The 25,716-nt window shown below is 40.1% G+C and overlaps 2 protein-coding genes across 4 annotated transcripts in view; one reads left to right on the forward strand and one right to left on the reverse strand.

Annotated features, from left to right (window-relative positions):
• The first annotated feature begins 180 nt into the window (after positions 1–180).
• Positions 181–15,079, forward strand: ZFYVE21 (zinc finger FYVE-type containing 21). The gene is made up of 7 exons (XM_080618518.1): positions 181–334; positions 6,185–6,235; positions 8,216–8,384; positions 10,514–10,589; positions 11,298–11,389; positions 13,716–13,858; positions 14,468–15,079. Exons 1-7 carry the CDS (start codon positions 203–205, stop codon positions 14,501–14,503), a joined length of 699 nt encoding a protein of 232 aa, XP_080474644.1. The 5' UTR covers positions 181–202; the 3' UTR covers positions 14,504–15,079.
• An 857-nt stretch (positions 15,080–15,936) lies between these two features.
• Positions 15,937–25,716, reverse strand: part of PPP1R13B (protein phosphatase 1 regulatory subunit 13B) — a gene marked incomplete at its 5' end in the record, with an annotated part of 70,686 nt that continues 60,906 nt past the window's right edge. For all 3 annotated transcript variants that reach the window (XM_080617874.1, XM_080617873.1, XM_080617875.1), the window contains 8 exons: positions 15,937–17,222; positions 18,069–18,268; positions 19,275–19,441; positions 20,140–20,273; positions 20,354–20,491; positions 22,081–22,850; positions 23,406–23,907; positions 24,747–24,916. In XM_080617874.1, the coding sequence (XP_080474000.1) occupies positions 17,181–17,222; positions 18,069–18,268; positions 19,275–19,441; positions 20,140–20,273; positions 20,354–20,491; positions 22,081–22,850; positions 23,406–23,907; positions 24,747–24,916 (2,123 nt within the window). In that variant the 3' untranslated portion in view covers positions 15,937–17,180. The remainder of the gene's footprint in view (positions 17,223–18,068; positions 18,269–19,274; positions 19,442–20,139; positions 20,274–20,353; positions 20,492–22,080; positions 22,851–23,405; positions 23,908–24,746; positions 24,917–25,716) is intronic.

The following is a 25,716-nucleotide window of genomic DNA, read 5'->3' on the forward strand; positions in this document are numbered from 1 at the left end:
CCAAGCAATGCGGGATTGGCTGGGAAGTCCAGAGGCAGTGTTTTATTGGGTGTCTGGAGAGAGTGGGCGGAGCCTGGCGGCTGCTTGCTTTTCATTGGTAGTGCGCCATGCCTGTTTGGGCGGGTTTGGGCGGTCATTGGGTAGTGGCGGTGTCTTCGCGGAGCCGAGGGGGATCGTAGCGGTGGTGGAGTTCGAGGGGAAGATGTCGGGTTGTGAGGCCCGTGATGCCAAGAAGCTGGTGCGGTCGCCCAGTGGGCTGCGCATGGTGCCTGAGCACCGCTCTGCCCGCAGCCCCTTCGGCCTGGACGAGCCGCCCTGGGTGCCTGACAAGGAGGTATCGGTAGGGGCGGGGGCGCCGCTCTTTCCCTTCCCTAGGGGTGCGGGGCTTCTTTGCGCGCCTGAACGTCGGCCCGTTGTCCCTGGGGCCCTCGCTGCCTCAAGGACCGCTGCCCTGTAGGGAGCTGGGACACGACTCTCCTGGCTGGGGATCGAGCGTTGAGATGGCGCTTCTTCCCTTTTCTAGCGCGTCCCTACCGCCCCTAAGCCGTCTCTACTTGTCGGGTCCCGGCGGTGGTCGGGTGGCGGGGGCCCGCCCGGGTGCTAAAGAGTGGTGGGCAGCCTCGCTTGGCCAGGTAGCGGATCGGGCTGACCCAGGTCGGGACTGTGGATGTAAATCACAGGGTTTTTGTTGGCATAGATCAATAGACTGAAAGGACGGGGTTCTCGCTCGTTCTTCAGCGATGTGTGCCCTCTCACAAAAACGAGTGAGGAACTGAACGGGTTGAAAGTGCTGTGAGCATTGATGTTTAGTGAAGTATTCTCTTTAAATCCCTATAAATCTAATTCTGAAGACCATGTTGATTTAAAAAAGAATGTCGCAAAGCGATAAGGCAGTAGGGCTAGAACAGCCTCTTTGGCTCCCTTTGTGAATGTTTGTAACGTTAAAAGAGTATTGAATAGCATAGATTGTTTCGATCAACTTTTGTTTTAAACACTTTCCAAGTAAACTATGTGATCATGATGTTGTATTAAATTTCATGTCATATGCATTATTTGCTACTGGTCCCTACAGCTAGATGTTAATATAACTTAGACACAGTTGTTTCTTTATTGCCAGTGTTCTGTGGTGTGGATGCATGCCAATGAATTTAAATGTGACTGGAATTAAGATTTTAGATGGGCCAATATGAATTTAAGCAGGGAGCTGTTGTACAGAGCCGTTCTTTGCCAGATACTGACATGGTTGGTCTGTTCTGCATGGGAACACTATGTCCTTTCTGGTTAGGAATGAGGAAGAAAGTTTCTTCCCTACGTGGTATCTGTGGAAGTGAAAAGTTCTGTGTAAAAGTAGAAACTCTGGAAATTTGCATTGCTAGCACAGCTTCTGCAGCTCAGACTAACCTTTACTGGCACTAGGTGTGTGACTAGTGAGTCCCTTGCTGGTTTTGTCCAAATTAACCCTGCTTTGTAAAGTGACTTTTTCAACTTATTTAAACAAGCAGTCTGCTAAAATATTTTGTTGGTGTTTTCCTATGTTATTTTCCTCCATACTTAGAGAATTAAAAAAACCCTCCTTGTCATCACTGGTTCTGTCTCGTAAGTGTAGGTAAGACAAAACTTTCAGTGTCCAGAGCTGAAAGTCGCTAGAAGGTATTTGAAGCCAGCCAGCACCACTTGTGGTGTGTGGTGCACTGGGTGTGTTGCAGATGGGGTGTGTATTTATCAGTTTGTAGCAAAGTCTAAGCAGTTATTGTGCAAGGGATTTCCCTTTGCAATGTGCAGCGTCTGCTTTTGCTGGGTTGGTCATTTGCACCTGTGTGCACTCACTCACCTGAGCTACCCAGAAACCTGATTCCTGGCAGCAACAGCATCAGTGACTATAACTTGTGCAACAGTTAAATTAAAATTACTTTTCTCCCTGACCTTCCTAAGTGTAGTTTTGTATTTCAGTAGTTCTTGATTATAGCAGACTATTTTCATTTAAAAAAACCCCAAAGTACTTCTGACTCAGCCTAATCCATAATGCCATCTTAATTCAACTAGAGGTTGTTTGAGGATTGTGTTGGGTTTATTTAAACTAGTTGGATATATTTAAGTCTGTATATTTTGAATGTGTAAGTCTATTGTTTGTTACTTTTTGAATATGATGTTACAGTTTTACTGCAGGTATTCATACTCTGTAAGCCTGACCTTTCCCCCCTGTAGTCTGTTGTCAGTCGGTTGATGGTGTTGATTTGGGACTGAGCGTTTGCATCAGACTCAGTGACATTTGCTGTTGAGAGGAATTAGCATTTAAATGCATGCAAATGAATTTGTTAATCCATACTATTAATCATTTAAATTATTAAATTTAGATGCATTTGTTAATCCATATTATTAATCATGCATTATTGGTACTTTGTAAGGAGTTATTTCACTAGATTCTTAAACTGTATCAAAGTTCTGACATCCCTTTGATTAATGATTACCAAATATGTTTCCAACTTCTTCTTTAACTAGAGCAGGTATGTGGTATACAGGAAAGCTTATAAAGGCCATGTATTTATTAATAAAGTGAAATTTAAAGTGGCAGTGTTATCTGGATAATGAATTCAGCCAGAACACTTGCTCTGTTACCCTGTCAGATGTAATTAAAAAACCCGTCTTCTTAGTCCAAGAGAAGAGACTAGTATTAGCAAATGTTGATGTGACTTTTCCAACATGCTGCCTTCTGCTGTAACACTCACAAAGTCAGTAGCTTTACTTTTCTTATGCAGAAAGAGTCTACTGGCTTATTTTTTCTAAAAGTAATGCCACCTAAAAATTATGGCAGTTGGTAGTTTTGTGAAACTTACATAACATTGAAATATCCTTCAACTTTTAACTTTTATGTCATAAGATTATACTGGCTTAAAGTATCAGTTATTTTGAGGATTTTTGAGTGTGAGATCGAAGCAGGACTACAGAAAACATTCTGTTTTGGTAGCCTTATCTATAATATAAATAATGAGTTGAGGTGGATAATACTATGAAAATTTGTGCTGAGCATCATTAAATTTGAGACAGATGTTGGTCACTGCATGTGCCTTGTCTTACCAGAACTTTTGGTAATCACCAGCAGAGCTCAACTGATGATGCTCCTATTAAGCAAATCTTGGACTAGAAATTGAGTAGTATGTATGCTTGAATGTGGAGGTGGCGAAACCTCGTGATACACAGCTGTGCACCAGATCTGCATGTTGCTGAGAAGCACTGAGTGCCTCAGAGCTGGAATGTGTGAAAGGAGCTTACAGATGTGGTGAGTCAGTCCCCAGGGCTCCTCCATCACTGCAGGAGGGAGGTGAGCTCTGTGTAGCTGGGGCCTGTGTTGGCTCAGGCTCCGGGAACTGGCACTGATTGTTTGACAGAGCTGCCTTGGACTGCTGGCAAACTTGTGTAGCTCAAGCAGTGAGCTGGCCCTGTGCAGTTGTAGTGTCAGAAAGGACTGGGAGCTGTATCAGCCATATTTTTGCATTTGGTATTTTCCACTCTGGCATCAGCTGTTTTGGTAAGGTGGATTACAAGGTGATGAGCTTGTGAACTTTCACATTTGCAAAAGTTCACTGTGTTAACAAGCTCAACCAGATGTTACCTTGCATCACTTCTTGAGTTGCTTTGTTATTGAATATGCAAATAAAGCATGTGAAGTGTAACTATAGTTTCTTGTCCATCTACAGTATTCTCACCTCTGGCTGGATCCAGAGGATTATGCAAATTTTTCATCACGTTTCAGCAAATGTGTGAGAAGTTCCACTCTCTTTGCAATGAATTAGCTCTCAGTTCTAATTAATACCAAGATCCAACACCTGTAGGCTGTTCTTTCGCTTTCCTCTTGCTATATGAAGTAACCTGATACCAGTATGTTGATTGTATGTGAATGAATATACTTGTGATGTGCATTTTTATTTCATTTCTTCATATCTTTTTGTTTCCACTTGACAAAACCCTCAGATTTATGCTGGTTTTAAAAAGTCTGTATCTTGAAGACATGAGAAGTAACTCAGACATTGTGCTTCCTTCTCTGTAGATGTGATAAGAAACTTGTCAAGCAATAAAGCTTAATTTGGAACTTGTGCACTCTCTAATTATGTCAGCATATGGATGGATAGGAAGAATTCACCTTTCCAGATTTTCTTCAATAGAGATCTCTTCCCAGGCAAAATAGAAGTTCATATCTTGCCAATGGTTCACTTTATTCTTTTTACATAAAGCACTGAAAGAACAGTGTATCAGCCAACTTGTGTTAGAACGTTTTGTAGGAAAATCTGATTATCCTGTGCCTGCTGCCATATGCCATTTGACTTACGGTTTATTTATGCCTGCATTATGTATCAGGCAGTGTTATCATGATACATCTGGAATTCAGAAATATTTTTCTATAGAGTTTGTATTAAATGAGAGGGTGGATAACTTTGTTCCTTCCTGAAAAGCAACTTGTATGTTTATAATAACATTGTGTATGAAATCTATTTAGGGTAGTATTTAGAAAAGTTATTTAACCCCCCCTCCTTTTCCCAGTAGATAGCTTGTGCCTTCTAATTCCTGAACAACAACAACAAAAACAGCCAGGTCCAGCTCCCAGACAAGCTATTAAGCTAAGAATGTCAAAAATTAAAACACTAAATCAAGATAAATGTAGAACAAAATATGATTATTGGCTGTAGAGTACTACTTGTTACAGAGATGAAACCTGGTGAATGCTGAAGTTGCTTCATGCTGAAGGTTATTCATCAGTGAATGTTAGAATAAGCTTTTCTGCAGCCATTGTGAAAAGAGGTGTCTGGATGCCTTAATGTAGTACGTTATTTGAAACAATACAGGAACACTTTTTGGATTAGGATTTAGAAACAGATAATATAATAAATATTGCAAGCAGCAATAAGCACTGTTGTGTTCCATTATGGTGACTGCAGTTACTCTAATATGTTAAACTTCTGTTTAGACATGAGAACACTTGATCTAAACTATTTCAAATTAATAAGTCTTCTACTTCAAAAGAATATGAAAGGTTTCTAGAGAATTTTAATTTAGTTACTGAGATATTTTCTTGGCCATAGTTGTTAAATTTGTGACAGTGATTGGCAATCTGCTGAAGCAAAAGTCCCTGAAATAGATGACAAAACCACTTGTAACCTGAAAAAGTTAATAGAAGATAAGATATTGAAATATGTTAATGAAGGGCAAAGAGTGATTACTGTGTGCTTAGCAAATAGCACCTGCTGAGCTGAGGGCATGTTTTTAAGATGACATTCTGCTGTAGCCTGAGATGGTCTGATTTGAGGAGTTCAGTTTCAAGAGGTATAAAACTTACTACGGGATCCAACCATGTTTTCCTGGTTTAGATCTCTGGCATAATTTTGTATTAATATTTGCAAATAAATCTTGTAGTAATTGCATTATAAGCCCTGGAGAGAGCATTTTGATATGGTGAATAAAATATGTAAGCTCTTGGTGAAGATCCAGGGATTTAGTGGCTGAGTACCCTTTGGTAGGTGAGTTTCTATATAGAAAACTTAAATTGTCACTCCTACTAGCTTAGAAAACCAAAACTGTCGCCCCTGACACTCTGCTTAGTTGTGAGAGACAAAACTTCCATTGAGAGAGACAAAAACATCTTCAATTATTTCTGGCTTTTCTTTTGGGAGGAGTGTGTGGGTGTAAGCTTGTTTTAGGAAAGAGAAATTTCAGGAAGTAACATTTTGTAGCTGGAATAAAATTAAGCCTTAGTGGCTTGGAAGAAAACCAGATTATCTCCTAGCATGTTTCAAAAATGTCCTAGTATTGGGAGCATAAAAATACATGAACAGTGTTTTTAGAGAGTCAACAGAGCATTGCAGCATAATACAGTGAGGATGATAGCTTATATAAAACCAGTTGACTCTGCAGTATATGGCTGTTTGGATAGCCAAATGTAAGTAAACATAAGTATTTCTGAAGTGGAGTTTTGGAATGAGTTTGGCAGCTTTTTTTGTCTTACAAATAAGGATGACATTATATTGCTACATTGCAATTAAATGAAAGCCATCCCTGGTGAAAAGATAAAGGATGGAAATTTGTTGAAGGTGTTTCTTTTTAGGCAAAATATAAAGCTCAGTCTTTGTATGTGGTGGTAGGGTTGAAGGTTTAGAAATCTTGTAGATTAATCTTAATTTGTACTGTTTTCTAGTGCCCAAGATGTATGCAGTGTGATACAAAATTTGACTTCATAACTAGAAAGGTAAGAGAAATCAATGAAATGTAAAGCATTAACTGTGGCAAAATACCAGTATGGACTTCTACTGAAATCTTCTACCTTTTAAATCATAAGAAGATCATGCAAAGTCTGATGTCACTTAAAGTAGTTTTTCTTTCTGATCTGCCTTTTCTGAGTCGAGGTCCTTTTTGGTTTAATTCTGTTTCTTTGAAATTCTTCTTGCTTCTCAATGTCTTAACACCTGTGTAGAGTTTTCCCAAATTACTGGGTACCTGCAGGATTTACATTCAAAGGAAGCAGCTGGAGTTGGCTGCTAACATCAATACTGACATAGAAAACAAATTAACTAATTCAGGTGTGGAAATGTAAGCAAAGTTGTTTTCAGTAGTAATGAGTTATAATTTTACATTAAAGAACCATATTGTTAAGATGTGCAAAACCAAAACTGTGATTCTCCTTCTGTTATAAAAGTAAAAGAGGATTTATCTTAGGTTTGGAAAAGGGAATTTCCAATTAAAGTAGAAAGTGTAAACACCCTTTATTGCTGTGAGCCATAATCAGGCTCACTGTATGAAGAGAAAACACTGATGTTAGAGTTAAATTACGCTCATTACATAAAAGTGAGCCGGTCAGTTTAGAATCATTCTGGTGTGCATGAATACCACCAGACATACTGGTATGTTATATCAGATAGGTGAAAATTTTCAGGAGGCCTGAAGACCAGCAGGATGTCAGTCAGTGGTCCTAGTAATAGAATAGAACACAGTATTTCAGTTGGAAGAGACAATGATTATCTAGCTCAACTGCCTGATCATGTCAGGGCCCACTGAATTGTAGTTGTGTACTGTACATGTTATTAAGGGCATTGTCCAACTGCCTCAAACACTGATGGGCTTGGGGCATTGCACACCTCTCTAGAAAGCCTGTACCAGTGTTTGACCACTGTCCTGGTAAAGAAATTCTTCCTAATGCCCAATTTAAACTTACCCATAGCAGCTTCGAAGCATTCCCACATGTCCTGTCACTGGATGCCAGGAAGGAGCTCTACTCTCTGCTTCCCTTCAATCATGGAACACATTTTCTCTTAGTTCTTGCCTTACCTTTTAGCTGGATGGATTAAGAGCATGGTGGGTGGTTCGTTTGAGTGTTTGGGTTTAGAAACACTAATTCATGAGGCTGCTGTGTTTTATTGTGGGGAGTAAATGAAGCCCTGGGAAATAGTTACTGCAGAGAATTTTGCACAATATTTGGAAGGAAAGCTTAACACTTGACCAGAACTGCAGTGTATATCAGTTCCTTGTATCAAACTGTGCAAAGTCTCTTTGTGCTGCACATCAGTTCCTGCTTGCCTGGGAATACCTGTTCTGACATGAGAACTTGCAGCAGGAATTTCTGCTGGGACTGTCACACCCCAGTAGTGATTTGGAGCACAAGCCACTTGTTGCAGATTCGGTAGTTGTGAAACACATAGCAATACTAGTTCTGATTTTGCAGCTTCATTAGATTTGAACTGTGCTTCTTGATATTTCTGATAGAGAAATAGCTTTAGGGTTTAAGTACGAAGATTTCCATCTTTTTTCATGGGAAAAACTTGAGAGTAAGTTTTAAGGGAGAAGAATAGCAATGCCAGTTGAAGTTTAATTTTGCTTGGAAGTGTGAAGGGACCTAGAAACCACTCTTCTCTTGTGTGTTTATTGACAGTAGGGTGAAGGATTTACTAGACAGTGGAGAGGCCATTACAGTGTCTTGCCTGATCTGCTCTAGAAGCATGTTTAAAGAGTGCCAGCAAAGGCTTGTATTGTTGCTGTTCATACCGTACTCAGTTGTGTTCAGTCTTCAGGGATTTCTTTCTGCTGCTGTAGCAGTTGAATTTCCTTTACCTGTACCTCAGAAACTGTTCTGTTTCTTGAGGAGGGGGATAATTAAGGTAGTAACATTCTCAGATTATTCCCTATTAGTTTCCTCTGTACATTTGTACTAACCAAATTGTCCCCTCATGCTTAGCACCACTGTCGAAGATGTGGGAAGTGTTTCTGTGACAAGTGCTGCAGTAAAAAAGTGCCTCTGCCTCGCATGTGCTTTGTGGACCCTGTGCGCCAGTGTGCTGAATGTGCCCTCATCTCTCAGAAAGAAACAGAGTTTTATGACAAGCAGCTTAAAGTACTTATGAATGGTAAGGACTGACTGCATATATGTGCTGGTGTGGTCTCATTTGTATTTGTTCAAATGCCGTGTTAGAACTAATCAACAGCAGGAGTAATACCTCTTGTCAAATGAGCTGTGGTTTTTGTGTCCTTTAAATACTGTTTTGGTAGAATCATAGAATAGTTAGGGTTGGAGAGGACCTTAAGATCATCCAGTTCCAACCCCCTGCCATGGGCAGGGACACCTTGCACTAAACCATGCCACCCAAGGCTCTGTCCAGCCTGGCCTTGAAAACTGCCAGGGATGGAGCATTTACCACTTCTTTGGGCAACCCATTCCAGTGCCTCACCACCCTTACGGTAAAGAACTTCTTCCTTATATCTAACCTGAACTTCCCCTGTTTAAAACCATTACCCCTTGTCCTATTGCTACAGTCCCTGATGAAGAGTATTTGTTGTCATGCTTCTCATTAGCCAATTAATAATTCTGTGTTGTCAGTTTATTTAGAGACAAGTTTGCACTTTTTAGTCAGTATTTACAAAGATTTAACTAAAGACAAGGGAATTTTCAATGCCTCTGAGAACAGTTGGCGTGTTTCTTAAAATAATGAATCTTGTAGCCACCTTCCTGTTAACATTAAATAAGGATAGAAAATACTTCACAATATGGAATATTTTAGTATTTTCTAACAAGTTACAATGCTTGTTTCAGGCTTCATCTCTGAGCTTTGATCTTGTCCGTGGCCTATAGCTATGGTTGAGGGCAGAACATGAGTGGTCAATTTTGCATAGCATTAAAACTACATGCAATACAGCAAATTCATGTTCTAGTTACATTAAGAAAGCTGAGTCTTCAGTTTTTAAAACATTGTGTGATTGTTCAGTGGCTTTTGATGGGCTCTCAGTGTGATGCCAGTGTCTATAATCAGTAGCTAAGCCACATGCTTGTTGATAGCATGAATGTTCCTAGGGAGAGGCTATGTGCAGAGAGGAGTATGTTCACCTCTGTGACACACAAGTCATTCTTACCTCTGCTTTGCAGATGAGGCTGTGGATGACTCTTAACATAGTGTATTTTAAACTGAAGCCTTTTTTTAAAGCTTATCCTGCTTGCATTTGTGTTATGCAATTGAAGTCTGAAGTTGTTCCTGACTTAAGATCAGTTTGATCTAGTTGAAGATGTCCGGGCTCACTGTAGAGGAGTTGGACCAGATGACCTTTAAAAGTCCCTCCCAACCCAACCTATTCTATGATTCTAGTGTGGAGCCACAGATCTCAGTCAGAGATGGTGATTGTGATGTCCTCTACAGCTTTGCCATTGCTGTCTTGCTGTCTCGTTTCAGCAGCAGCTTGGGGGCCCATGCTGAAGGATCAGTGGGACTGAGTAAAATTGTGAAATGGCCAGATGAAGCTCCCTGGGCTGCATGGTTCACATTATGGAGATGGATTGCAGATGGTTTGGCAGGGCTCTGTGTTGTTATTTTTTTCATATCCTAGACCAGCAGTACTGGGATTAGGTAATCCAGGGAGCATGAGGCATGGAGGAAATAAAGTGGTTAAGCGTGTAGTCTGCTTTATTTTACGTTATGAATCACTTCAGTAATGTAGCTAAGATGACTCCTGGTCTCGAAGGGGCTCTTTTGTGCAGAAAGAAACATAACATGAAGTTCACTGACCTCGGAGTAGGAGTGACCTAGCCTTTGGTAATGAAAACGAGATGTCTTCACTATTTATTAAGCACAGTGCTGAAGGTCACATCCTGCTGTTAGATTCTTCTGACAGGTTGGGGTTTTTCTGAGTACTGAAACAATAGTTTGTATTATGGTGACAAGGGAGGGGCTTTAGTGGCCTGATTGCCATCTCCAAATCTGTTCTCATTTTAAAAGATACATCTTGGGTATGATCTGTATTTCCACAACATGTGGGAGAAATAACATTGCAATTGTGAAAGGTGCTGTGATTCACAACATGGTAATTAAAGATCAGCTTTTTATCCTTGAGTGTTCTCCTGATGTTAATCAGTTCAACGTTTCAATTAGTCTCTTAATTCACCCAGTCCGGTGTATGAGGTGCAGTAAGGAAATATGAGTTATCCTTTCTGATACTTGAATGATCCTTCCTCAGCTCCCTCTTAGCATACTAAAACATTTCTTTCCAGGTGCTACATTCTTTGTAACTCTGGGAACATCTGAAAAATCTGAGCTCATGGTTTGTCGACTTTCCAATAATCAGAGGTAAGAAAGATTGATAGTAATTGCACTTGTAAACTACATTATTACTGCACAGCAATATATATATATTATAATATACAGCTATGTTATTATCCAATAACCTGAGCAAAATATAAGTAATGTGCTGCAAAGATATTGGAGAGAGTAATCAGACTGAAGGGATAGATACAACTTTAGTGAGTTTAAATTTACTAGCAGTGTGGATCAGAATGCCAGGGAGTGGTGGAGCTTCACTTGCTGATGATGCCTCTCGGTGCCACTAGAGTACAGTGGTTTTGCCAGCTAGAAGAGTGATCCTAAGAGGCCAGTACAGGGGAAAGGCTGTAGCCACTGAAGAAAGCTTGTTTCAGGATGATTCTAACAGTGCTCTGTATTGTTGAGATGACAGCCACGCCTGTTACCCATTACAGGTCAGCCTGTTGGCTACAACACTTTAGACTCTGTGTTCTCCTTTTTTCCCCAGAACTTCAGAAGAATGCTTTTACTATTTTGAAAGGGTCTTATGGCAAACTGAACTGCAGGTCTGTGGTTTCAGTTTGAATTCCTTTCAGCTAAGAACCTCAGCTAAGAACAATGAAAAGTGATTTTTCCTGCTTGATTTCTTTCCCTCCCCACCCCACAGAACAGGTTATTTTTTTCCTTTGATTTGGACTTCATATTATAGGAAAAAATACCCTTTTTTAAAAAAAAGTTTTTTCTTTGGTTATGTAGGTATCTGGTTTTGGATGGAGACAGCCATTATGAAATTGAAATTATACAGATTTCAACTGTTCAGATACTTACAGAGGGATTTACTCCTGGGGGTAAGTTTTTCATTGAATACAAATTAACTATTAAGAAAAAAATATGTGAAGTTGTAGTTATGGTTTGAGCTGGACAATGTGTTTCCAGGTTATCAATAACTGTGGTGTGCTAGCTACAGCTGCTGTCAGAATGGAGTGCAGTCTGTGAAACCCTGTCTGTGGCTGCTGGGATTTTGGGGATAACCTGGGAATTGAGAAATTACTGTAATACAGGAAAGGTCCTTTATAAACCTGAGTAAAGGTGGTCATAGTTTGTTCTTAACGTTTCTTTTGGCTAAATATAAAGATCTATTGATTCAAAAGCTCATAGGAGGGAACTGCTATTCTTTGGTACCTTCCATTTCAGGATCTAGATGAGATTTCTCTTCTACTGGTACAAAAAATTGCGTGAAGAGTGAGAGAACCTTGGAGGGGGATGTGGGTGGGAATTAATTTTATTGGAGCTGAAGGGGAGGCCAAATGAAACTGGTAACATCTGAATCAGAGGGCAGCTATTTACTGCCTTATCTCTTACCGGATTTTAGAGTATTTCAGGATGAACTTGAATAGGATTTCACTGAAATGAGAACAAACAAGGTCAGGAATTTTAATGATTGTTCTTTAGAACATCACTGCTAGAGTTTTCCAAATGGACAGCCTCTCTGTGCAATATTCAGTCAGTACAGCATGTTAACTTCAGTAAACTTACCAAGTATTCAAATCAACCAGTTGTGTTGCTGAGTTAATGTTCCTGTAACTCCTTGTTCACTACTCTGCTGACTGCTTTATCTTTTTGCCTGCCTGCCTGCCTTCTTGACGGTAGAAAAAGATACTCACACTTACACCAGCCTTCTGGAGAGCCAGCACATAACTGAAGGTATCATCAGTACCTTTGAGCATGACTCACCTAAGCATGTTGTCATGACCCCCTCCCAGCTCTGCTCCTCTGTGCTGCTGATTTCGTTTGATCTATAGCTGTTTGATACAAATTGCATTCAAATTGACAAGTACCTTTCCTTCCCATTTAATAAACTGAGACTGAATGTTCTGTATGTTTTTGGAGGAGAATTAAAACGCTCAAGGCCTTTTTTAGACCACATGTGCTATTGTCCACACTGGAAGGGAGATAGGAAGTTGAGAAATAGTATTTTTTAGTGGCACACAGTGTTATGCATCACCCACTTCAACAGATGTGTGCTGAATTGTGTATACCAGAAATGAATAATGCCATGTGCAGTGTCCAGTAGGGCTTTGCATTGAATAAACAAACTGTTAATGGTGTGTTTTTACACATCTTTAAAAGTAGGAAAACCTGTTGTTACAAGGTGTGTTCTGCCTGAATCAGTAACGTCCTGGAATGCCAGACACTGGCAAACTGTCCAATGCTTTAGGTGTTTGATTTCTGCGGATCTAAGTAGTCCTTTAATCTGTTGTTCTGACCAGGTATATGCAGGGAAGTGAGTGATGATGTTGGATTTCAGTTTACCCTAGAAGAGGAGTGAATAGCTACTTTTATGAAAACTGTTTGTGGGCTTTTGATCAGGTCACTTAGATGAAGTTTGTCTTTGTTTGGCTTCTTGGATATTACAGAAATGGCCTCTGGGAGCCCCCTCATGCAATGCTGTCCTGTGTTATGGCAGTGCTGTTCCTGGGGCTTAGTTTATGCTCTGCTGCTTCAGGAAATAATGCCAATAAAGTGCAGTATTCTAAACAAAGCTTATTTCCTGTCTGTGTTTTGGCTTTGGTTTATCTTACCTCTGTGCAGCTAGCGTAAGAGACACAAACAAGTCGCTATCACGCAGTTGTCAGAGCAATGTCATTTGTAGCAGATTTCCTTCAGGAAGCCAATGACATTGACAGTTGTTTTCTAGTCTTGTATAAGCACCTTTCCCAACCTTTGCCACCCTTGGAGGGACTTTTGATTGCTGTGCCAGACTTTGTATCGAGAAGGGAGCCATTTTGGTATCATTCTAACCAGACACAAGTAATTCAGTTTACAGACTGCAGGCTACAGTGTGAAACTGGTGTCTATTTCAAAGAAGACACAGTAATACTGAAACACGAGGGTATTTCCTGTGTGTGTGTGTGTGCTAGTGGCTTTACCTGATGGCTTATACAAGTTCTGCCTCGGTGATTGCCAGAGAAAACTAAACATCGAGTCTACACATTCTGTACCCTGGCAGTATCACCATGGTCACTGCTGCGGCTGCTGGTGGTGCACCTGTGGTTTCCAGGGCTTTCAGTTAAGTGATAAGCTGGTGTCTTCAGATGTGCTCAATAGCTACAAGTTGTTCTGTTACTTAGCTCCAGAACCTGTCACTGTTGAAGATTTTCTTTCTTTTTCCAGGAGGCAATACTCGTGCCATAGGTATGATTCTGCAGTATAAGGTACCAGGATCAGAGGAGCTAACGCAGATGAAGTTTACAGCTAGTGAAGACTTCAGCTGTAATAAGAAGCTGTCAGCAAGCTGGCTGGCAGCTATGCACAAGGTAAGCAATGGGGGCAAAACTTGCAGAAGGCTAAAGTAAATCTTTATGTGGGGTGCTTTGTCTCCTTTGACAGTCGTTTAGCTTGGTTTTGTGTGATGGATGGGTGCAGTGAGACTTTCAGAGGTCCCAGTTAACAGCATGTAAAGGGAAGAGGAAGCATGTCTATCCCCACTGCAGGAGGTTGGTTGATACTATAGTCTGAGTGCAATGAAACCCCTAGCCAGGACTTCGTAAGGAGGAGGCATGAGTAATATAGAACATAACATTGTTTACTGCATATGTTTTAGAGGGATTACCAAGATCTTGGAAACATTACTTCTCTCTAGCTTTTCCCAAGGCAGGTTTTATCAGAAACGGTCATTTCTGATGAAGAAAAAACAAATGTAAGTTGATCTAAAATACTCAGTGATCACAGGTTCTGCATTTAAACTAACCCTGAATAGTCTCAAACGTTACTCTAGTGCCTGTCTGACTGCTATTAAGTGCCTTAGACAGAGGAAAATGGATAAAGAACTTAAAGCCTTGGGTTTAAAGGAAATTTTTGAAGCGGTAGGAGGGAGATGAGGTGTCATCTTCAGTTAACACAGTGATGTTTTGTCTTTGTGTTAGGCAACAAAACTTCTTTACGAGTCCCGGGACCAGTAAGGACAGCAAACCTCTGACACCTGAGGGCAGAGCCCAGCCTTCATGGACTTGCCTCTTGCTCTCTGCTAGTTAATGGCTGGTAACACTCATGGTTCTTGACCTTTTATCATTCCAGCACGGTTCAGGATGCAGGAACTGGCAGATGCAGAGGGAGCATTTTTTTGACCCATGAGTATTCACAATAGTGTGCAATATGTATACAATTACTGCTTTAAACAGCCTCACCTTTTAAGACTTTGTATATTTTGTTAAGCCTTCATTGGCACTTAATATAAAAGTGACCTGCACTACAGCTCCTGTACAGCACAACTTTTATAGTAACAGTTATGTATACTGTTTGCTACAGAAAGCAAACAAATGTGTATGTCTCTTCTGCAGAGAATAGCTTTTGGGTATAGATCTCAGGTTTTTCCCTCTATCCAAATGGTTAAAAGTCAATGTACAATAATAAAATCTGCCTTAGCTATGATTTTATAGAAATCACTTGGGGTTTTTTAACATTTCATGTTAAACATATAAATATTTCAGCAAATACCACAAACAGGACTTACATGAACATGACCTTGAAACTTCACTTCTGTGATATAAATAAGCTTCCAGAATTAATGTTTAGTTTTGTATTTTCTTTTTGGTAACTAGCTTTTGTTAATCTAACTGTAATACTCTCTGGAACTGTATACAGTTTAATGTACAAATATGAATAAATTAATTCACTTATTTAAAAAACCTAGGTGATACTTAATTTTGCAGTGTGTAACTTTAATAGTGGATACAGTGGTCTCTACTCTCTGAAACTTTCCCTTTTTGATAAAGAGCACTCTCAATTTAGTTGTAACTGTTGATAATTGGTTCAACCACTAGGATGAATCCTCTGGCTGCACACTCTGTGCCAAGTGACTTTCTGCCCTGGTCTTCCCATGCTGGTAAAGACTGAGTAAACCAGTGCAGGAGGCTGAGCTGTCAGCATGTGTGTGAAGGACCCCGTAAGAGCTTTTCTAAGTAAGTAGTAATTTAGCACAGCTGGAATACTGGAGAACTTGTATAAAAAGCTATTTGGCAACTAGCTGGCTGTGCAGCTGGTGAAGAAGCAGTGAGGAGGCTGGAGGTGACAGGTAGAACACAACAAGCTCAGATTGCTCTTTTTATGGCAACTGGAGCAAAGGCACATCTGTCTGCTGTTGTACCTGTATAAAAATACTGGAGAATGCAGCCATGCCTTAGCAGGACTTTATTATGCACATTTACATGTTCTCTGAATTAGCGTATCATAGGCTCTTGAAATCATCACATTCATGTAGCAAATTCTTCAACAATAATACCCTTTCACTTTTCACCACAATATATACAGTTAATGCTAACCTGTGGTAAAAGCAAGTTACAGCACTGCAGGAATGGATATATAAATTATACACAGAACTTGTACATGAAGAATTAATCAAATTGCATACTGTTAAATGGGAGAAAATTACAGGAAATATGGCTAAAACTCATAATGGAAATTCAAAATAGACTTTTGATGTATAAAATCACGTACAATTAAAATGCCAGTGAAGTGCGTCTTTGTTTTTTTGCTGGGAACTTCCATGTAGTGGAATAGGTTATTGCATAACTTGCCTTGGCAACAGCTGGAGGCTGCCAGGAACCACAAAAAAATAAGCTACTGCCTTTCTTAAATCCTTCTCTAAACCTTGTCTCTTCCTTCTCCTTGACTTTGCATCTACACAACCCTCTTCCTACTTCTCTCCCATCCTTCATATTTTAGTCTAGACTGACTTGGGCAGACTTCAGCTCACACAGTATAACCCTTACCGGACTATCACCCTTTTCAACTATTGCACTTCCATCCATGCAGACATACAAATCCTTTAACTGCTGCACATTTGGTACTGACTGCTTTGGCCAGGGCAGACAAGCGCCAGTGGTTGGCAGAGGAACCTTTACATTAGTAGAGATAACACTGGTGCTGTAGGCTGAATAAGAAGAAAATAAAACACCACATGAAATACCGTGTAGGGGATTTGAGAAGTGTACAAATACTGTTCTGTTAGTTCTCTAGCTCAATTCTAAATGCAAATAATACGAGGTGCTAGACTAGTTAAAGCTTTTGTTGGGGTTGTCCAGACTAGGATGTAAGCGTGTAGCATGTTACCGCTTAATCCTAGCCTTAATTTACCTTTGGTGACTACTTAAATTATGCCCATAATAATTGAAGATCTTGTGTCCTAGAACCCAAGAGCTGATCAGTAATAAGAACTCAACATTCACTGGTATCCAGCAAAACATCCAAAATCTTGATGTGGGACAGTTGCTGTGGGGTTGGAGCAAACTGGACAGCGTTATCTGCACCCCACAAATGACACCTCTGAACACTGAACACAAGAAAGCTCCAACCACGGAACTTTTAACTTAAAACACCGCTTCAGACGATAGTGGCAAACACTGTAGGTAGTGGAGGTATCGCTCTCCTCAGCAGTGGTGGGTCATGTAAAAACGATCCTCATTTACAAACTGCAGATCTTGAAAATCGTGGATGCTGTCCATTTAATAAGAGAAAGCACCATTAAAACTAAATATTATAGTTTTATTTCTCTGTGTGAAATGATCAAAAGTGATGGCTCCAGTGTATGTTTTAAGTTTCCAGTTACCAGCATGGTATTGCACTGTTGTACAACTGAGTTCAAGCAAGGGTTCGTTGTCTAGGTTTTATTCGTGGATATAACTGTAAAAAACAGAACAAAAATACTGTGTTTTGCATGACTGACACCAAGTTAGATATAAATTAATCCCAATTATAAGAGGTACTTGTTAACAAGCTGGATGATGGAGTGGTTGGTGCGGGTGACATTTTTGTGAGCTACAGCATGTTCTTGGGTAACTTCTGAAAAATAAACCAGAAGCAGCAAGAGGCTGAGGGCTGAGTTCCTCCTGCCAGCAGCTGCTCTGGAAATGACTTGGTTCATTTAACTCAAGATCTCCGCCTGGACCAAAAGATGCGCTTATGTAAGTACAAGAACTCCCTGTTGAGCCCTGGGGAGAGCTCATTTCCTGTCCTTTAGAAGGTTGTCTTACACATGTTGTCCTCTGTATGGCTCTCCCTAGTAGCCTCACATTCCTGGTATATGGATAGCAGTGTTCTGTTTGACTGAGAACAGCATAAACAACTTGCCTACAGCTGGCATCCTCACAGCTCTTGTGCCAGCTATTGAAAACCTTCCTAAAGAACTTCCTGGACCAAAGCTTCATGCTGCCTAATAGAGCCATCATGCTTTATGTAGGGGCCCTGTGTTTTAGCTGAGGGACAGAATAACCTTAGGAAAGCATAAACTCTATTAACCTTACTAACTTGCCAAATAAAATTCAGAACTTATCTGGCCATAGCCTGTCCTTTTTGTTCAGGATGACACAGAGGCAAGAGGGAATAAGGACAATCGTCTGCTTTGGACGGTGTCATAGCAGTGTATCTGGATGATGTCCAGAGGGGATCCTGACCAAAGAACATTCTTGTGTTCCCACTTCAGGAGGAATAAAGAAAAAGAAGGGAGAAGGTAACTGAAACAGAACTCACCCCAAGAAGGTTTTTAGGCACATAGCCTTCTTTATCATTGAGGCGGGCCCACCACCACTCTGTTTCATTGTCATCCTTGCGTCTTAGAATAGTAATGGCATCACCTTCATGGAATGACAACTCATCATTATTCTGGGCTTCGTAATCCCACAGAGCGTACACCACTCCTTTGTTCATCACTCCCAGCTTCTCTTGCACTCCTGTTAACAATAAAGCAGAGAATGCCCCAGGTGGTGGAAGATCATGGTTTTGTATGGACACTGTGGCCCAAATATGAGTCTGTTTGATTAATAAAAGATTTCATGAACAATTTTTAGCACATGATGAAATGCTTTCAGAAGTTAAGGTGCATAACAAAACCAAATTTTACAGAGTACTGTAAACCAATGTAGAGCGTGAGTTTTTCTATATGCAATAAAGAAACTTTACAATCTTTTATTCAAATGGGGAAAAAAATAGCTCTACAAAGTTATGAGCAAAGCAGCTTTAGAGAACTGCTGTGTGTTTCTCACAGGCCTGCTTTCTACAGCAGGTGTTACACAGTAATGCTTGAAGCTTTCGGAAATCTGCACCATGTCAGGTATACAGAACCCTAATGGAGCCTACAGCCTCTGATGGAAATGAAAAATCTGTCTGCTCTGTCAAGGTCCTTTCCTTGCAAAATAGAACTTGGTAACTAGCTATGTTCTGTGAGTTGATTATTCACAAAGTGTACGTTTCCTCATGTGATCTGTAAGGAATCTGTGCACCTGGAAGTTGGAGTATTTCTGTCAGGATACTTGACAACTTGGTTACTGTCAAATGGAAGCTTCCCATGGAAGCATTTTCTTGAAATTAGGCCAAATTAAAGGTTAAAAATTGGTGACATTAGAAGGGGCCTGTGAAGTAACTCAAAGAACAGAAGCACTGTGAGCATCACAGAATGGTCTGCATTGGAAGGGACCTTAATGATTCCAGTTCCAACCCCCTGCCATGGGCAGGGACACCTTTCTCTAGACCAGGTTGCTCAAAGCCCCGTCCAGCCTGGCCTTGAACACTGCCAGGAATGGGGCATAATCCCCTGGTTTTATCATTTGACAGAGGAGGAAGGTGATGGGCAGTATTGTCTAGTCTGGGACCTAGGCAGATGTTTCATGCAAATCAGAGATAAAAAGGGATGAATTTTAGAAAAGCTAAAGAAGTTCGTAAAGTAGTGTCCCAGCTTACCATACAAGAACTGGGAACATTGAATATAACCTTCTTCCATCTCTTCACACTTGTCTGCAGCAGTTTCTATATCACTTATAGTTGAAGCAAAAATAGCTGCCCCAGATTCAACCAGTAGTTTACAGAGATGAACACTATTGCAAGAAGCAGCACAATGCAAGGGTGTCCTGAAATAAAGCAGAAACGTACACAGGAAAAAATAAGCTTCCATGACTCCTAATTATTTTGTCTCACTATACAGAGTTTAGCCTGTCTGTTTTTAAAGGAAATGGTTTCTTATGCTTATAGATTATGTACGCATTGTCCAAAACCTGTCAAGCAACTGGAGCAGATCCCAGGATTCACCTGACTCCAGTAAAGCCAAACAGGTGTTAGCAAAAATGTCAATTTTCATTGCTCACAGAGCTGCTGGGTACAAAAGGGTACTTTCCAATGTGAGGAAATTTGAAGATAAACCAGGTCAGCACAGCAAGGTTTTGCATCCCTCCAAATGCTCCAGAAGTACTACATCTACCTGCAAGGCTAGATTCTTCAGCAGTACCAAAATCTGTGGTGGGTTATATGAAGATGAAAACTTCATTTTCATCCTTTCTTACTTACAGTTTAATTAGTGCAGCATCTGAACAACAAATATAACTACACCACAAATTAAAACCAAAACATAGTATATGTTATGATCTGAGTGTGCTTGCACAGGAGTTGGACACATAGGAATATTGCATTTGAGTTTGCCACTACCTAGAGATTAGAACATGCTCATTTGGCGGGGGGTTAAGGGGAAGGAAATTGTTTCCAAATAGGTCTAAACTGAACTCTGAATGTGCACCAAAATGGTGTCTCTCCCAGATGCCAAGTTGACACTTACCATCCATCACTGTCTGCCGCATTTACATTTACACCAAAATCAAGCAGGAATTTCACAATGTGGTGATGACCAGCACACACTGCATTATGCAAAGGTGTAATTCCTTCATCATTTGGTTTACTGGGATCATCAACCTATTGAAACCATAAAAGAGTTCAGCACTTGTTTTCAAAAAAAAAATACTTCAAGAGGTTGCTATTCTTTAGCAGCTCACCTCATATATGATTCGTTGTACAAGATCAAATTCTCCCTCCAAAGAAGCATCCAGGAGGAGGGCCAGTGGATTGAACTTCACTCTCAAACCATGGCCTGTTCTTTCTGAGTTTGGTTTCTTCAGGTTGGTACGTTTTGTCTGAGCAGAGATGAAGGTTGGAAGGCAAAATTTTAGCTTGCACGAGTACTAACAGATGATTTAGCTATTTTTTTTTTAAACTAGATTAAGAATCTCATCTTCCTTAAACGTTTCTATTATAAAGTCTCTAAATAAAAGGCTTGATATCTTACTACATCTTCTTCAACTACAAAAAGCACGCCCATACAATTTAGAAGCTTCTAATTAAGAGTATTGAGTACAAAGCCTGAAGTACTTAAGTCAGTGGGTTTTAAGCACCGCTATCTTAATTGTATCTGATATAAAGCCGAATGTGTTTGGGGTGGATTGTCTGAGACAATGTCAACACTTTTAACACTTTTGCTTAGAATAGAAAGCACGACACAGTGAAGCCCAAGTATCAGTCTCTACTCAGAGGAATCTTTCTTTGCCTTGAATCAGCAGGTTGGTACAGATAAGTTGTGACTTTTGCTATGGCAAAGAGAAGTACAGAACATGAAGCTATTTTAATGTGGCATTCTGGCTGGTGTTACCAGAAGATGCATTCTCAAGATCTGAAACCCATTTAAATGTTTTGAAAATATTCTGTATCATTCACATGTGTGCTTGTCACTTTCCCGGGGGGGGGGGGGGGGGGGGGGGAGGGGAAGTCTATTATTAATTACAGCATTTATAGAATGCTTTTAGTCCCTAGCACTATAAGATCTGTTTTCATTCCTGCTCCTGTTTGGTATGGCTATTTCAGTTTGGATAATAAGCCTCTCTCAATGTTAATGATATCTGTTGCTAGCATGTAACATTCTCCCAGAAGTATCCTGGCCCACTTGTGGCCATGGGAAATACACATGATGCCCCATGTGCACCGCAGTCATTGTCAAAGGATTGCAAGGTCCTTGCCTGAATCAAGAAGCAGAGATACCCTTTGAAGCCAGTGTTAAAAGTGAGTCACAGCAACAGCTAAGAACAAAATACAGTTTTCTCCCCATTTTCAATTCTCCATATGTTGTAGATTTTGGTAATGACAAGGTTTTGGCACAGCTGGAGAAGGAACATTGAAAGTAATTCAAATTATGCAACCAGCCCAGTAGAAAAACATTTCTGCTAAAACAAGTCAACTGTGGTGGTGTCAGGGTCAGCCCCTGGTCTCACATCCCTCTGCTCAGAGGGTAAAACAACTGCACTGCTCCCAGAACAGTTATTTCAGCTTGTCTGCAAATTAAAACGCTTCTCGCTGCCATGGCTTATCCTTAAGTTTCATATAAATGGTTCTCTCTGTAGCCCCAGGGAAATGAAAACAGTATTTTTAATGGAATCTCAGATTCCAGAATTAGTTATAAACCAAGAACATACCCCTCCCAGAAGTTCTACAACCTAAAGTACCTACACAACTTCCTGTTGAATGTATGCATATATTCCATATTAAATGGCTATGGCAGTAAAGAAACTAATCCATCATAATTCTCCTTGGAGCCCCTCTAATTTTCTTTTTAGTAGCATGAAAATTGAAGTGCAAACATACCATTTGGCTTAAGCTTACCATCTTCTAGTTATGCTTAGACACACACCTAATTTTATTCTCCACAAAATTGTCCTTTTGCTTGGTTACTTACTGGAGGAAGCAGAGGAGGAGGAGCAGGAGGCAGAGGAGCTTCATCTTCTACTGGAGAACTGACCTCAGGTGTAGGACTTGGTGACTGTTCTGTAGAAGTAACTATAGCAGGATTGTTGTTGTTATCTTCCGTTGTTTCAGGTGTTTGATTTGTGGTTTCATCAGTGCTTATCAGTTCCTCAGTAGCAGGAGAAGGTAATTCATTATCATTGGCATCTGATGAAGGGGGTGGCTCATCAGGAAGAGGAACCGTAGGTTGCACAGAAATAGGTTCTTCAATATTGCCATTGGTACTAGCATTGCCATTATCAACATCAGCTAAGATGCCTATGAAGTCCTGTGGGTTACTTGGCTGATAAAAAGGAGCACTTTCTATTCCTCCAGCAAGAGTATTAAAGCGCTGATACAATAATTTTTGTATATTGGGTCCACTTGGGCCTTCTGGTTCAGTTATAGAACTACGTTTCTTTAATGGCCTTGGAGCATTGGCCAATTTTCTTCTGAGAGCTTCAAGGTCAGCATCACTTTGATACCGTAGGGGTGAATGCACAATAGGTGTGAGCTTAGTAGGACTGAGAGGACGAGGAATGTTTTCTACATTGCTGTTTTCACTGGGTGGTGGAGCATTTTCCACCTCTTGATCTTTTTCAGAGACCTCAGTCTGAGGCTGAGACTGTGGCTGTGAGGAAGTCTGAGCAGGCAAAGAACCATGAAGGAACGGCAAGGGTGAGGGAGAAGTAGAGCCAGATTGTAATACAGGTTTTCCATAAACTGAAAAACAGAAAGATGGAAAACAGTGAAGAAGAACCATTCTCAAATTACATAATAAAGTATTTGCAAATAAACTGGGTATGAGTCTGTTGCTGCCTGTTTGATGCTAATACAGAAAATTTAAAAAAAATCAAATTAATTATATTGGAACCTATCAAAACAGAAATACACACTCATCTGTTGGTGATGCTTCTTACAATTACAATCTATGAGTAGTACCTGGAATGTTTTTCCTCTTCCATAAGGAGACAGTAAAAGGAGAAAAACTCTCCTCTCTACACAGTTTTTTCAACTTCTTGCTGAAAGTACTGGCAAAGTATCCAGGCTGTATTGTCCTAACTGCATCTTGTATTAAATGAAAGGTGATTGAATGTATATTTATCACCTCCAAAAATATGGGATCATTTTTCTGCCATGCTGCAGACATAAATGTATCTTTCCTCTTTTAGATTTATACTCATTTTTCAAACTGATATGGAAGTAAATTAAATCCAGTAAGTAGATCACATCTTAACAGTCTATTTCAAAAGAAAAACAAAGGAAAATATATTTTACCTGCTTTTACTGACTTATTTAATGTATTGTATACAGCTTGTTGATAATTCTTTGGTGGTGTTGCTTGCTGAAGATACATGGAATAGATGGAACTGGAGTTCACTGTCTGCGGCCCTTTCCTGGGAGACTGAGGTCGTGATCCTTTATCAGCCAGAAAAGGTCTGATTGCGACAGTTAAGGGGAGTTCTGGCCTGCCATCTCCTCCTGGAAACAACGGGGGACCAGAAGGTTGATATGTAGGGCTGGGAGGTACAGAAATTCTCTGTTGAATCTGTTGTGAAGAACTGGGCTGATGGATGTTGCTTGGCGGCGGAACTGGAACAGGTCTTTGCCGATTTGTTATACTGGTGCCAGGTCTCGGCAGGCTGCCATCCTTCCGTCTTTCTAGAGAATTTGTAGAACCTGTTCCTAAGGGAACTGGACTTGGATAGGTCCCATAGTTTTGAGGCAACTGCTTGCTTACACCAGGAACTGCTGGCGGCACCTTCCCCAGGTCAAGGCCCTGTGTAAGAACAAGAAACAGTATATAACATTTAACTAAAGTACTTGTGAGCAAGAACATTCCTCATTCTACAGAGCATATTAATAATCTTGTTTGACAACAAAGGAGTCAATCTAAACAATCTGTGTTACTTCATCACTAGGTATGATTCTACCCAAATTTACCGCACAATCCCATCATATATCAGAGGCCAGGCATCTTCAGCCATTAATACGAATCCAAAACTATTTACATGCTTTCAAAACCTGAGTAACTTGTTTTAGGTTCTGGTTCTCGGTATCTAGTTGATAACATATTTGATAATATTTAGGGTGATAACAGAGTTTACTAGAACTATTTGAAGACCAGGTCCTTATTCTTTAAAGATTGCAGTCTTAAAGAATTCATAAAGTACTAGAACAACCGTGCAGACAGACACTACCAGCGGACTCACTCAAGGATGGATTAAATGACTTCTTTTATGAGATTTTTGTGAGAAAAAGAGCACACTGAAAGAGTGATAATCTACACCACAGAAAAAGAGTAATGAAGATTCGAAGTACAGAAATAGGAAGATGGGTGAGATGATTAGGAGAAACAAAAGGAGAGAAAAGGGGAGACCAGATATGCAAAAGAACAGGAAGGAATATGAACTACTGAAGCTGAAAAAAAAGAAAAGGTAATGCACTAAGAACAGGAAGAAACAGGAGGAATACAAAAGTAATTTTCTTTATGGCTTATAAATAATCATCAGCAGGGAAACCAAATGTGTATGTAACTGAAGTGAGTTCATCTATGGAAGCCAAAGGTTCAGAATTTCAGCAAAACGTATCTATAAATATATCACAGATGAAACCCACCAGCTTATCAGTACTTCCTAGTACTGAAGTAGGCAAGGGCTGGCTGGATATAGTTCCTTGTTTTAAAGCAGTATCCATGCTTGATTCTTTCCAGTCCGTGTTGGAGATCTGAGGTGGTTTTACCACAGGGGCTGAGCTCTGTTTAAGTAGTGGCCAGTTTCCATCATTAGCTTGAAAACAGACAAAAATACTGTAGTTAAGATAATCCACAGCACCACTGTAAACAAGCAAAATAGCATGTGTAATGGAATAGCTTCAATTACAACAGGATTAATTTGATTCCAGAAATGAGATAAATCACTCTTCATGTTTGATTCAGAAATTGATACTGAGAGCAATCTCTGTATATAACATGCTGTTCGTTACCTTTTGACATTCAAATTGCATCAAAAATTTCTACAGAAAAAAAGATGGTTAAAATTTTTGTTTGAGCATTGCATATTCTGCTATTAGATGGCAAGCAAATTCAGAACAAAAATCCTTATGGAAACACTTCATCCAGGTATTTCTTTTGGTATTATACACTGTGAAATTATGCTAAATGTTAAATCTACATAAGCTCGAAGTGGACTTACTCCAAATTTCAACTATGATTACTCAATTAATTCACTCATAACAGGATGTAAAAACTCCTTTCAACAATGGGGTGGAACAAAAGCTTACATTCCTTTGCTGGAAGTAGCAGTTAACTAACCTTTTGTCTTTCCTCAGCATACTCACCTGATTAGAACTACCCCAGAGACTTAATCTTACAGAAATTAGTAAAGTCAGCTGACAACTTCAACTCACTGCGTCAAGATACAAGTCATGGGCTTTTGTCTTTATCATGTACATAACAATCATGCATAGCTGCACATAAACTGAGGCAACAAATCCTTAAGAAGTCCTAGGTGCATTGACTGTGTGAGATTATTTGGTTTCTGTTCTGTAAGTAAGCAAGAGTGTTTAAATAGCCTGATAATTAGATCTG

The sequence above is a fragment of the Psittacula echo genome (assembly GCF_963264785.1).
Source record: "Psittacula echo genome assembly, chromosome: 5".
Taxonomy (NCBI): domain Eukaryota; kingdom Metazoa; phylum Chordata; class Aves; order Psittaciformes; family Psittacidae; genus Psittacula; species Psittacula echo.

What these genes read in the sequence shown, in the direction of transcription:
- ZFYVE21 (XM_080618518.1), top strand. Translation starts at nt 203, where the DNA reads ATGTCGGGTTGTGAGGCCCGTGATGCCAAGAAGCTGGTGCGGTCGCCC. An exon ending in CCTGGGTGCCTGACAAGGAG is followed by an intron (nt 335 to 6,184) that starts GTATCGGTAGGG and finishes ACTGTTTTCTAG; the next exon opens with TGCCCAAGATGTATGCAGTG. An exon ending in TTGACTTCATAACTAGAAAG is followed by an intron (nt 6,236 to 8,215) that starts GTAAGAGAAATC and finishes CCTCATGCTTAG; the next exon opens with CACCACTGTCGAAGATGTGG.